This window comes from Heptranchias perlo, chromosome 6 (genome assembly GCF_035084215.1).
Source record: "Heptranchias perlo isolate sHepPer1 chromosome 6, sHepPer1.hap1, whole genome shotgun sequence".
Lineage (NCBI taxonomy): Eukaryota > Metazoa > Chordata > Chondrichthyes > Hexanchiformes > Hexanchidae > Heptranchias > Heptranchias perlo.
In genome coordinates this window covers 18,303,065-18,317,127 of record NC_090330.1, presented here as the reverse complement: position 1 = coordinate 18,317,127, position 14,063 = coordinate 18,303,065, and the positions used below count along the sequence as shown (strand labels likewise).

The window sequence follows — 14,063 nt, the reverse complement described above, 5'->3', positions numbered from 1 at the left end:
CTTTGGTAGGAAAAATAGAAAAGCAGAATATTTTTTTAAATGTGAGACACTAAGAAGTGTTGGTATTCAGAGGGATATGGGTGTCCTTGTACATGAATCACATAAAGTTAACATGCAGGTACAGCAAGCAATTAGAAAGGAAAATGGTATGTTGGCCTTGATTGCAAGGGGGTTGGAGTATAAGAGTAAGGAAGTCTTGCTGCAATGGTACAGGGCTCTGGTGAGACCACACCTGGAGTACTGTGTACAGTTTTGGTCTCCTTGCCTAAGGAACGATTTACTTGCCTTAGTGGCGGTGCAACAAAGGTTCACTAAATTAATTCCTGGGATGAGAGGGTTGTCCTATGAGGAGAGATTGAGTAGAATGGGCCTATACTCTCTGGTGTTTAGAAGAATGAGAAGTGATCTCATTGAAACATATAAGATTCTAAGAGGGCTTGACAGGGTAGATGCTGTGAAGTTGTTTCCCCTGGCAGGGCAGTCTCGAATTAGGGGGCATAGACTCAGGATAAGGGGTCGGCCATTTAGGACCGAGATGAGGAAAAATTTCTTCACTGAGAGGGTTGTGAATCTTTGGAATTCTCTACCCCAGAGGGCTGTGGATGCTCAGTCTTTGAGTATATTCAAGACTGAGATCAATAGATTTTTGGACACTAGGGGATTCGAGACAAATGGGGATAGGGCAGGAAAGTAAATTTGAGGTAGAAGATCAGCCATGATCTTATTGAATGGCGGAACAGGCTCAAGGGGCCGTATGGCCTACTCCTCCTCCTATTTCTTATGTGAGCAGATTATTGACAATCTAAAGAATGCTGGAATTGTTTTTTTTTGAAAAAGGTGAAATATATATTTGATATATTTTAAACAAAGGCACTGTATAAACATTTGTCTTATTGACAGCCAACAAAGAAAATTCTCCTGATTTTTTTTTTTGTCTGTTCGCATTAGAATTCCAAAATACAGTTAATGAAAATATGGTATTTTAAATTTCCATTTGTTAAAGCACCTAGGTTGTTGTCTTTATTCAGTTTAAATTTAAATTTTCAAATTTGTTGGGGTGGAAGAGGAGAAAATTGCAAGTTTAGATTTCTCCAAGAAACCTTAACCGAAAAGAAAGGTTCCAGTGAATGTTTAAAGGTTAAAGAACAGCCTGTATTTCAGGTCTGGTATTTGACACGTCACTCATTTCCTGAAAGTTTAAAGCATTTGTCCTTAATCCTCCTTTAGTTTAAAATATTGCATAACCTACAGCACAACGTAAAGGGCAGAACTTTTATCAGGTGATTTCTTTTAGAAGGCCATTATCTGAGTAGATCAATAAACATTGCAGCTGCACCACACGAACACACAATTTAATTGACTAGTAGAATGATGCATGGAAATGTATTTATATCGCCTACTTTACTTTGCTTGCTGGCAACCACTATATTAATCTCAAAATAACTGGACAGTTAAATTGCTTTCATCTGTACTAAAGCTATATTCACCACAAAATAATTTGTTTAAATGTTTTACACTTTTCTTATCTCTGTCATACATACATATGGCCCTGGTTCAAACAGGTGATATTTTATCACAAGCTATGGAGCTGCTTTCTAATTTGTCAGCTGAACTTCTAAAGCTGTAATGAATGGTGATTGTTACAGATAGCCACTGCAATTTTGTTTGACCATGGGTATCAAAAACACAAGGTGCATATTGTGAACACAAATGATGTGTTTAGTAGGTTAGGTCTTTTACAAGCCATTGTAAGTTTCTGAACATTGCCATAAAATCCAGTCTTTCTGGTTACACTGGGTTGAGAGTTACATCTGTGGGGTTTATTTGAATTGAGAAACTATGGTGAAGAGCCAAGGCCTATTGTACACCAAAGGAGTGAGAAGATGAGGTATATCAGGTGATTGTGACATCCAGGGCATGATTTTAGCCTGGAGGGGCAGGGGGCATTAAAAATTGCAACAATTTCAAACCCACCTCCAATCCGCCCATTTCCAGTTTTCATGGGGGCGGGATGATGGGCGGGCGACCAACGTGCTTTCAGGAGGCAGGTTGGTCACTAAAACTTTTCAAAGAGGCTGTGGGCCTCCTTTTTTAAAGGTTTTGTAATTTTAGCCTCTGGAGGCCGGGATTCCCGGGCCTTCTCCTTCACACCGCATGAGAGGAGGTGAGAAGGCCTGAAATTGTAGTAGTGCCTTTATAGCACAGCTTGTTGGTCTGGGGGAGTAGGAGTGCTTCTCCCAGGCCCAACAAACCCACCTGCAGCGACCCCCGATCCGCCTCCCGATAACTGACCCCGCCCCATCGATGACTGACAACCCCCCCCGGTGGCCCTGTGCACCCCACCCCACCTCCATCCATCCAATCCAAGACTTACCTGAACACTTACCTCTTCATTGCTCTTCTCCCATCTGACTGAGGCCAGCCTGTCAATCAGGCCGGCCTGTTGGGCGGGAAAACGTCAAAAAAATAAATAAAAGATGTCCTTGCGTCAAAATCAGGGACGTCAAGAAAACCTGGGGTGCGCAATTTGGCCCCCTTCCCGGCTCCGGGCTAAAATTATGGCCCAAGCTTGGGTTTTAGAAGACTGATCATTGTAACAGGAAGGAGATAAGGGAGATAAGGAAAAAGCAAAAAAACTGCAGATGCTGGAAATCTGAAACAAAAACAGAAAATACTGGAAACACTTAGTAGGTCAGTCGGCATCTGTGGAGACAACAGAAATGGTAACCTGTCAGGTGTGGATCCCTTGTCAGAATTGGAAGATATTACAGATGAACAACCTTTTTAAAAAAAAGACAAAAATAAGGGGGAGAAAACACACAGGGAGTAGAAATAGAGTGACTATAAAGTGTTTAAATGAAAAACAGGGGATAGTTAAATGGCAGAAACAATATAGCATGAGACAGTAGGAGACATATTGACAGAAATAAATTAAGGACATTTACGAGACACAGAACATGTGAATAGCTGAGGAAGTGGGGGAAATGGCAGGAGGAATGTAAGCACCAAAAACTGGCAGAGCAGGTTCCAGCAGCCTGGAAGAAGAAGGTAGCCATGATGTGGCGATGCCGGTGATGGACTGCGGTTGACAATTGTAAACAATTTTACAACACCAAGTTATAGTCCAACGATTTTTATTTGAAATCTACAAGCTTTCGGAGGCTTCCTCCTTCCTCAGGTAAATGTCAGGAGCTCCTTGAAGCCGACGCATTTATACATCACAGAACAATACATGGTGTTTACAGACTGCCCCTGCAACTGCCCGTTGCCGAGGCAATCACCGTGTTCAGACAGAGAGGTGTCACCTACAGAACCCCCAAATACACATTCAACAAAAAAACAAACAGGAAAAAGAAGAGAGAGAGAGGCAGAAACATCCGGAAGGCAGAGAAAGCCAGCAAATGACCCATTATATTAAAAACAGATAGCTTTTGTTCGCTGGTGGGGTAACGTGTAGCGTGACATGAACCCAAGATCCCGGTTGAGGACGTCCTCATGGGTGCGGAACTTGGCTATCAATTTCTGCTCGACGATTTTGCGTTGTCGTGTGTCTCGAAGGCTGCCTTGGAGAACGCTTACCCGAAGATCGGTGGCTGAATGTCCCTGACTGCTGAAGTGTTCCCCGACTGGGAGGGAACCATCCTGTCTGGCGATCGTTGCGCGGTGTCCGTTCATCTGTTGTCGCAGTGTCTGCATGGTCTCGCCAATGTACCATGCTCCGGGGCATCCTTTCCTGCAGCGTATGAGGTAGACAACGTTGGCCGAGTCACAGGAGTATGAACCATGCACCTGGTGGGTGGTGTCCTCTCGTGTGATGGTGGTATCTGTGTCGATGATCTGGCATGTCTTGCAGAGGTTACCGTGGCAGGGTTGTGTGGTGTCGTGGACGCTGTTCTCCTGAAAGCTGGGTAATTTGCTGCGAACGATAGTCTGTTTGAGGTTGGGTGGCTGTTTAAAGGCGAGTAGTGGAGGTGTGGGGATGGCCATAACGAGGTGTTCGTCGTCATTGATGACATGTTGAAGGCTGCAGAGAACATGGCGTAGTTTCTCCGCTCCGGGGAAGTACTGGACGACGAAGGGTACTCTGTTGGTTGCGTCCCGTGTTAGTCTTCTGAGGAGGTTTATGCGATTTTTCGCTGTGACCCGTCGGAACTGTCGATCGATGAGTCGAGCGTCATATCCCGTTCTTACCAGGGCGTCTTTCAGAGTCTGTAGGTGTCCATCCCGTTCCTCCTCGTCTGAGCAGACCCTGTGTATTCGCAGGGCCTGTCCATAGGGGATGGCCTCTTTGACGTGGTTAGGGTGGAAGCTGGAAAAGTGGAGCATCGTGAGGTTGTCTGTGGGCTTGCGGTAGAGTGAGGTGCTGAGGTGCCCGTCTTTGATGGAGATTCGTGTGTCCAAGAAAGAAACTGATACTGAGGAGTAGTCCATGGTGAGCTTGATGGTGAGATGGAACTTGTTGATGTTATCGTGTAGTCTCTTCAGTGATTCTTCGCCGTGGGTCCATAGAAAGAAAATGTCGTCGATGTATCTGGTGTATAGCGTTGGTTGGAGGTTCTGTGCAGTGAAGAAGTCCTGCTCGAACTTGTGCATGAAAATGTTGGCGTATTGGGGTGCAAATTTGGTCCCCGTGGCTGTTCCGTGTGTTTGGGTAAAGAACTGGTTATCGAAGGTGAAGACATTGTGATCCAGGATGAAGCGGATGAGTTGTAGGATGGCGTCTGGAGATTGGCGGCTGTTGGTGTTGAGTATTGATGCTGTCGCAGCGATGCCGTCATCGTGGGGGATACTGGTGTAGAGTGCCGAGACGTCCATCGTGGTGAGAAGTGCTCCTGGTTCAACTGGTCCGTGGGTACTGAGTTTTTGTAGGAAGTCTGTAGTGTCGCGACAGAAGCTGAGGGTTCCCTGTACGATGGGTTTCAGGATGCCCTCGATGTATCCAGAGAGGTTCTCACACAGGGTTCCATCGCCTGATACGATAGGACGTCCGCATTCAAAGCATCCTACGCACTCTCATCCCACGTACTCCCCGCGTGGGAGACTTCTACTGCCTCCCAAAGATACACAAAGCCAACACACCCGGACGTCCTATCGTATCAGGCGACGGAACCCTGTGTGAGAACCTCTCTGGATACATCGAGGGCATCCTGAAACCCATCATACAGGGAACCCCCAGCTTCTGTCGCGACACTACAGACTTCCTACAAAAACTCAGTACCCACGGACCAGTTGAACCAGGAGCACTTCTCACCACGATGGACGTCTCGGCACTCTACACCAGTATCCCCCACGATGACGGCATCGCTGCGACAGCATCAATACTCAACACCAACAACAGCCAATCTCCAGACGCCATCCTACAACTCATCTGCTTCATCCTGGATCACAATGTCTTCACCTTCGATAACCAGTTCTTTACCCAAACACACGGAACAGCCATGGGGACCAAATTTGCACCCCAATATGCCAACATTTTCATGCACAAGTTCGAGCAGGACTTCTTCACTGCACAGAACCTCCAACCAACACTATGCACCAGATACATCGACGACATTTTCTTTCTATGGACCCACGGCGAAGAATCACTGAAGAGACTACACGATAACATCAACAAGTTCCATCCCACCATCAAGCTCACCATGGACTACTCCTCAGAATCAGTTTCTTTCTTGGACACACGAATCTCCATCAAAGACGGGCACCTCAGCACCTCACTCTACCACAAGCCCACGGACAACCTCACGATGCTCCACTTTTCCAGCTTCCACCCTAACCACGTCAAAGAGGCCATCCCCTATGGATAGGCCCTGCGAATACACAGGGTCTGCTCAGACGAGGAAGAACAGGATGGACACCTACAGACTCTGAAAGACGCCCTCGTAAGAACGGGATATGACGCTCGACTCATCGATCGACAGTTCCGATGGGCCACAGCGAAAAATTGCATAGACCTCCTCAGAAGACTAACACGGGACGCAACCAACAGAGTACCCTTCGTCGTCCAGTACTTCCCCGGAGCGGAGAAACTACGCCATGTTCTCCGCAGCCTTCAACATGTCATCATTGACGACGAACACCTCGCTATGGCCATCCCCACACCTCCACTACTCGCCTTTAAACAGCCACCCAACCTCAAACAGACTATCGTTCGCAGCAAATTACCCAGCTTTCAGGAGAACAGCGTCCACGACACCACACAACCCTGCCACGGTAACCTCTGCAAGACATGCCAGATCATCGACACAGATACCACCATCACACGAGAGGACACCACCCACCAGGTGCATGGTTCATACTCCTGTGACTCGGCCAACGTTGTCTACCTCATACGCTGCAGGAAAGGATGCCCCGGAGCATGGTACATTGGCGAGACCATGCAGACACTGCGACAACGGACGAACGGACACCGCGCAACAATCGCCAGACAGGAGGGTTCCCTCCCAGTCGGGGAACACTTCAGCAGTCAGGGACATTCAGCCACCGATCTTCGGGTAAGCGTTCTCCAAGGCGGTCTTCGAGACACACGACAACGCAAAATCGTCGAGCAGAAATTGATAGCCAAGTTCCGCACCCATGAGGACGTCCTCAACCGGGATCTTGGGTTCATGTCACGCTACACGTTACCCCACCAGCGAACAAAAGCTATCTGTTTTTAATATAATGGGTCATTTACTGGCTTTCTCTGCCTTCCGGCTGTTTCTGCCTCTCTCTCTCTCTTTTTTCCAGTTTGTTTTTTTGTTGAATGTGTATTTGGGGGTTCTGTAGGTGACACCTCTCTGTCTGAACACGGTGATTGCCTTGGCAACGGGCAGTTGCAGGGGCAGTCTGTAAACACCATGTATTGTTCTATGATGTATAAATGCGTAGGCTTCAAGGAGCTCCTGACATTTACCTGAGGAAGGAGGAAGCCTCCGAAAGCTTGTAGATTTCAAATAAAAATCGTTGGACTATAACTTGGTGTTGTAAAATTGTTTACAATGGAAGAAGGAGGAGGAAGATTGACACCAAAGTTACAGACCACCCTGCCAGCACAGTGTTGCAACAGACAATTCCTATCCCGTCCCTCCCCTTTCTCCCTCCCAAAAACGCCAGCACACGCATCCCACCACCAGTACTTCCTGATGAAGATAAAGTGGGAGCTTCAGTTTAGATTTGAAGTTATTTGAGTCAATATTAAGACTAGAAGGCTGCAAAGTGCATAATAGTAAGATCAGATGCTTCTCCTCGAGCTTGCGTCAAGCTTCATTGCAACAGTGTAGAAGACCAAAGACAGAGTTCAAAGTGGCATGGGAAATTCAAGGGACAACTGATGGAGCTTGGGGCCGCACTGCTGAACGGAACAGAGGTATTTGGCAAAGTGATCTCCAAATCTGCATTTGATCTCCGCAGTGTAGAGGAGTCCATGTTGTGAGCAGCAAATACCATGTGCTACTTTGGAGGAAGTACACATAAATTACTGACTCACCCAGGAGTGTTTGGCGCCCTGGACAGTGGTGGTGCAGGAGGTGAATGGGTAGGTTTGCAACTCCTGCACTTGCACAGGAAATTGCCAGGGAAATCAAGTAGTTAGTAGGGATAATGGAAGAGGGAACCAGGGTGTCAGAGGGAATGGTCCCTTTGGAAAGCATGGAGGGAAAGAGAAAGGACCATGTCTTTGGTGATGGGTTCATGTTGGGGGTCCTGTCTACCTTGGTGGAATGGAATCCTCAGCTGAGGACATTTCAGAAGCTGTTGTGGAAGGTGGCATCATTAGAGCAGATGTGTTGGAGACTGTGAAACTGGGAAAAAGGAATGGAGTCCTTACAGGAAGCAGGATAGGAAGATGTGTAATTCAGGTAGCTGTAGTTTTATAGCAGATGTCCGCGATAAGCCCATCCCCCAGAGGGAGAAGTGCAGGAAGGAAAGGAAGAGTCCATGTTGGACCACGTAAAAGTAAGAAATGGCTGGAAATTTGAAGCATAATTAATTAAATTCTCTGTATCAGGGTGAAAGCAAGAAACAGCACTGGCACAGTCATCAATGTAATGGAAAAAGAGGTTAGAGAGAAAATTTCTCGCCACCGTTAATATTGTGGTGGCAGAGTATCGGGGCCGACAGGTCTCCCGCTGTGGAGAGGCTGGAGTCCTATGACGCAACTAGGACCACAATGTTATTTTAACTAGGGGAGCACGGGTTCCACCTGGGTCGGCAAGGTCGCCAGGGAAACCCTGGCAGGATTGGTTGCAACTTGATCATTGTGGTGAAAGTAAAAGAAGCCCAATCTGAATAAAGCTGCTGCACTCACAGGTGCTCTCTGAGGTCAATGTGGGCTGTGATTTTGTGATAACTGTTTGCTCGGATTGTGGTTTTGATATTCTTTGTTTGAAAAAGGAGAATTTGATTAGGGTTGCTGCTCTTGCTGCACCAGCAGCAAGGGCATGCTGAGGAAGGAGTTGCAGGTGGGCAGCAGAGAAAGCAGCAACAGAGTGGGCATGCTCAGAGAAGGCCTTACCCACCTCACAGGGTGTACAGATAGAGGCGCAGCTTCCTTGACCTGTCTGAGGACCAGTGCTTCAGGAGGCTCCAATTGTCAAGGCAGGTGGTCGCGAAACTTTGCAGCCTTCGCGAGGAAGAACTGCTGCCTGTTGAACCTGGCGGCAATACCATGCCATTGGCAATGAAAATGACCACCACCCTCTACTTTAATGCCTCGGGATCCTTCCAGGCTGCCTTCGAGGGTGTCGCAGTCAGCCATCCACAAATGCATCAGGCAGGTGACCAATGCGTTACTTGCCAGAACGAGTAGATATATCTACCAATGATATATTCCTAACTTTGCAACAGATGATTACAGTCAGACTGAGAGAGCATTGAGGATTGCAACTCCAGCTGGCTTTCTACAAATAGATTCCATGCATGTAACCATCAGGGCACCCCCCCTGACCAGCCACGAGTCTTTGTTAACCGCAAGGCTTTCTACTCCTTCAACATTCAGCTCGTCTGCAACCACAAGAAGAGGTTCATGCAGATATGTGCCTGATACCCAGGGAGCGGCAATAATGCCTTCATACTACAGCAGTCGAATATCCCCACCATGTTTCGGCTTGGGACCAAACTGAAAGGATGGCTGCTTGGGGACAAGGGATGCTGTGTCTTTGAAAAGTTGAAAGAACTAAGACTTCAGTTGTTCCACTAAAGGGCATGGAGGAGATGAAGGCATAGTGTTTCAGCTGTGGCACTGCGAGATGGCTGACAGTGTGAGCTCTTGAGAATATGCAAATAAATTTGATGAAGTAGAGTGCAATCATCAGCAAAAGATTGCAACTATATACTTGCAACCTAAATAATGAAACAAAGTACATAAACAGAAAAGGATGGCTCTTGATTTTTATATCATTGTTTTTTATACCAATGAACTGAATTTTATGAAATGGCTGCAATTTAATGATGTGTTGCATTGAACTTAAATAGCCTTTAAAGATTTCTAGGTAGACAAAGGAACGAAAACATATTTGTTTAGGCAATATTTACATTGTTCAAATGAAAGGCTTTTTTAATCATTGTGAAATGTTTTGTTTTGCAGACAGTTAAGCTAAAGGCAGAAGCACGATTGGAGTTACTGAGACAGATTGGGGTTGCTGTGGATACATGGTTGAAAAGTGCCATGAATCAAGTAATGGAAGAATTAGAAAATGAGCGCTGGGCAAGCCTGCCTCCACTCCCCAACAGTGATTCTGTGCATTTGGTAAGACTTTCACACACGATTGGATTTTATTCAATATTTAAATTAATATTACTCCTGTTCATGACTGCATTGCTATGAATGGTGGCCAACAAAGGTGTGTAACAAGAACTGATAATTTTTGTTGACAAAAAATGTTTCTGTAAGTATTTAACTGAATTTTAGATGCGTAGCTGGTAAGTTAATGGTGAGGGAGAAAAATCTAAAAAAAAATCATCAGAATGATTCCAGAATTTAAGGGATTAACTTATGAGAACAGGTTGCATAAACTTGGCTTGTAATCCCTTGTGTTTAGAAGGTTTATGGATGATCTAATTGCAGTGTTTAAAAATTATAAAAAGATTCGATAGGGTAGTTACAGTGAAGCTATTTCCTCTGGTTGGGGAATCCGGAACAAGGGGGCACAATATTAAAATTAGAGCTAGGCCATTCAGGAGTGAAATCAGGACGCACTTTTTCACACAAAGGGTAATGGAAATTTGGAATTTTCTTCCCTGAAAGGCTGTAGATGCTGGATCAGTTTAAATTTTCAAGACTAAGTGACAAATTTTTATTAGGCAAGGGTATCGAGGGATATGGATCAAAGATGGGTAAATGGAGTTCAGATACAGATCAGCCATAAGAACATAAGAAATAGGAGCAGGAGTAGGCCCGGCAGCCCCTCGAGCCTGCTCCGCCATTCAATAAGATCATGGCTGATCTTCAACCTCGACTCCGCTTTCCTGCCCAATCACCATATCCCTTGATTCCCTTAGAGTCCAAAAATAGAAGAACATAAGCCATGATCTAATTGAATGGCAGAACAGGCTTGAGGGGCTGAATGACCACCTCCTGTTCCAGTGTTCCTATCCACAGCATGTGCTCTAGTCATTAGACAACTGTTCTACTTATAATAATATATGCCATAAAAATCACAATTTTAGGCTTACATAAGTGTTTATGAAATGTGTTTCATATGCAATTGTGATCATATGTATCCCTGTGTGTTTTAAGTTGTTGAAAAAGGTTATGGTTACATACAATCTGCTATTTTAGTTGATATAGTACAGAAACTAGCTCTTCCTGTCAGGAGACCTGTTTTGAATGAATTTATCTGTTACAAAAACAAATTGAAGCCAGAGAAGTCTTTTCAGATTATGTAGAAAAAGTTGTAAATATGATATAGCAAAATGTATTAAAACTTTAGTTATCTCATGGTATTGCTCATGGTGAGTCAGATGGAGCTTGTTTACCTGGCCTATCACTTTAAGGCCATAGTTCAGATACTTGTAGAAGTGGCCTAAATAGGAACATTCTCAAGTTAACGTCGCGGGAAATTTCTCTAGATTCGTAGCTGCTTGTAAATCGCTTGGGGAAGGACTAGCTTATCAAGGTCAGAAAAGCTAGCAAGAAATTATGGCTTTTTTTTAAAACAACTTTGACAATTTGAAGTGCAGCATTAGATGCAACACTTTTTAATGAGGTAGAGATATCTGTCTCACCTGTGCGTTGCTTATGAGAGTCAGTGCTTTACTGTCTGCATCACCGTGGGAATAGCTCCCCCCTAATGGCAGATCTTTTTGCAGCACCCACACTGATGTGATAAGTAAGTTAAAGAAACCTAAAGCCTTTTTATTATATCAGCAAAGTTACCTTAAGCGTTTGGTCTCCTGTGGTGGATTTTGATACGCCACCTGCACCTACGTGAAAGGCAAGTTTAAAAGAAACTAAATGCCTCTAATATTTGAGCTAAGAAAGAGGCTTCATTTGCTACTGCAGTCTAGCCCGTTTCTTAATTTCTGTTATCCATTAATTCAAATCAAAATTGTCCACTGCGCTTCAAAAACCACCATGCAATCAAATGCAAATCTGCACATGGGGAGGGAAGCGATGTTCCCAGAAAAACGTCAACAACTAGGACTAGGTTCACAGTAAAACTTCTTTCTTTTTTTCCCACAAGCTGCACCCAACCAGAATACTAGCCTTCACCAGTGAAAAATGTTCAAGTGGAGAAAAAGCTAAGCAGCAAATTATCATCATGGTTTATCATATGACTGGAGGGAATAAAGAAAACTTGTGCTGATTGGAAATTCCAAACCCTGCCCCCTCCCACCCACTACTTGTGTTGTTTCAGGAAGCGTAGCAACAAAATAGCGTGGTTGTCCCCTCTTTTTGAGGAGTGGCTGTATCACTTTGGCTGAAGCATGGCATTATAAGGCAGAAAAATCACCTTGATAACAGTTGACAATAGTGAGTCTCATGCAAAGTGCCTGCATCTAAACCCAGAATCCATTGCCAACCGCTTTTAGTACAATAAATTAATTCCACCAGCAGAGGAAGCAGCTGCATCCGATACGGTCAAGGATCCCACATAGCCACTGCCACCGACTCTAAAGCAACGAACCTTTGAGCGCAAGTTCTCTGACAGCCAGCAGACGTGAGGTTTGAATGCTTTGTTGGTGTTGATAAGGAAGCCTCTTTAATATTTAAGCTCGTGGAATAAAAGGGGCAGTGGCAGCATGGATACGAAATTGGCTAAGTGACAGGAAACAGAGAGTAGTAGTGAATGGTTGTTTTTCGGACTGGAGGAAGGTATACCATGTTCCCCAGAGGTCGGTACTAGGACCACTGCTTTTCTGACTTGGACTTGGGTGTACAGGGCACAATTTCAAAATTTGCAGACGACACAAAACATGGAAGTGTAGTAAACACTGAGGAGGATAGTGATAGACTTCAAGAGGACGTAGACAGGCTGGTGGAATGGGCGGACACATGGCAGATGAAATTTAATGCAGAGAAGCAAGAAGTGATACGTTTTAGCAGGAAGAACGAGGAGAGTCAATAAAAACGAAATGGTGCAATTCTAAAGCGGGTGCAGGAACAGAGAGACCTGGGGGTTTTTGTGCACAGATTTTTGAAGGTGGCAGGACAGGTTGAGAAAGCGATTAACAATCATACGGGATCCTGGGCTTTATAAATAGAGGCATAGAGTACAAAAGCAAGGAAGTTATGTTGAACCTTTATAAAACACTGGCTTGGCCACAACTGGAGTATTGTGTCCAATTCTGGGCACTGCACTTTAGGAAGGATGTGAAGGCCTTAGAGAGGGTGCAGAAAAGATTTACTAAAATGGCTCCAGGCATGAGGAACTACAGTTACGTGGATAGACTGGAGAAGCTGGGGTTGTTCTCAGAGCAGAGAAGGTTGAGAGGAGATTTGATAGAAGTGTTCAAAATCATGAAGGGTTTAAATAAAGTAAATGAGGAGAAACTATTCCCATTGGCGGAAGGGTTGAGTACCAGGGGGGACAGATCAAAGGCAACGTGAGGATAAACTTTTTTATGCAGCGAGTAGTTATGATCTGGAATGCATTGCCTAAAAGGGTGGTGGATGCAGATTCAATCGTAGCTTTTAAAAAGGAATTGCATAAATATTTGAAGGGAAAAAATTTGCAGGGCTGTGCGAGAAAGCGGGGGAATGGGACTGACTGGATTGCTCTTACAAAGAGCCAGCATGGACTCGATGGGCCGAATGGCCGCCTGCGCTGTAACGATTCAATGAGGAAAAGAGCATTTGTTAAGACACTTAAACAATTAATACTATATCTTTGTACACTGCCTGTAAACAATTCTCGTTAGTTAACAGTTCAGTCGTAGCTTATCCACCATGAAAAGAAGTTGTTCAGAGGAAAATTTCCCGGGGAGGATGAGTGGAAAAACCCCAAAATTAGGTTTTAAGCGCCCAATAAGCAGGCAATAAACACCTGAAAATAGAGTGGAAAAACAAATTAGTTGGAGGACCTGATCAACTTGCACCACCTAGTGACAGTGGACATGCAACTACAGCATGACCGGCCGATAGGCTTATTCCATTATAAAAATGTTGACAGTGTTTTGCCATTATAAAATGTTACGTGGAGATAAGGGATTTGCCATTATAAAACGTTGGCATAAAATTATGACACACACATTGTGACACCGGAAATAAGCTCATGTGAACAGGAAGTGCGTGCCGTACAGAAGGCTTTAAATATATAAATATAGATAGATATGCAAATATTAAATCTAGCAGAATATCTTTGATGGAATTGTATCTTTAAATTTCTTTCTGTAGAGCTGCCTTCCCTTATTTGATAGATTGAAAATGAATTAAGAACTATCGCCTATTGTGACTAGAAATGTTTTTGACAGAATCAAAACACTTCATTGAGGACTAAGAAAAAGGTTTGCTAGGTAATATAGATGACTTGGATTCAATAGCTCAATGTAAAGTGGCCAGATTTGCAGATGATGCCAAACTAGGTATTTGAAGAGGCAGCTCACAGAATGAGTTGGGCAAAATTTAAGTGGGCATTACAATGGCA

The 14,063-nt window shown here is 44.6% G+C and overlaps 1 protein-coding gene across 2 annotated transcripts in view; it reads left to right on the top strand.

Moving 5' to 3' along the window:
- LOC137322796 (F-BAR and double SH3 domains protein 2-like) overlaps nucleotides 1-14,063 on the top strand; it is a 230,454-nt gene that overhangs the window by 181,147 nt on the left and 35,244 nt on the right. For both annotated transcript variants that reach the window (XM_067985865.1, XM_067985866.1), the window contains one exon: nucleotides 9,563-9,724. In XM_067985865.1, the coding sequence (XP_067841966.1) occupies nucleotides 9,563-9,724 (162 nt within the window). The remainder of the gene's footprint in view (nucleotides 1-9,562; nucleotides 9,725-14,063) is intronic.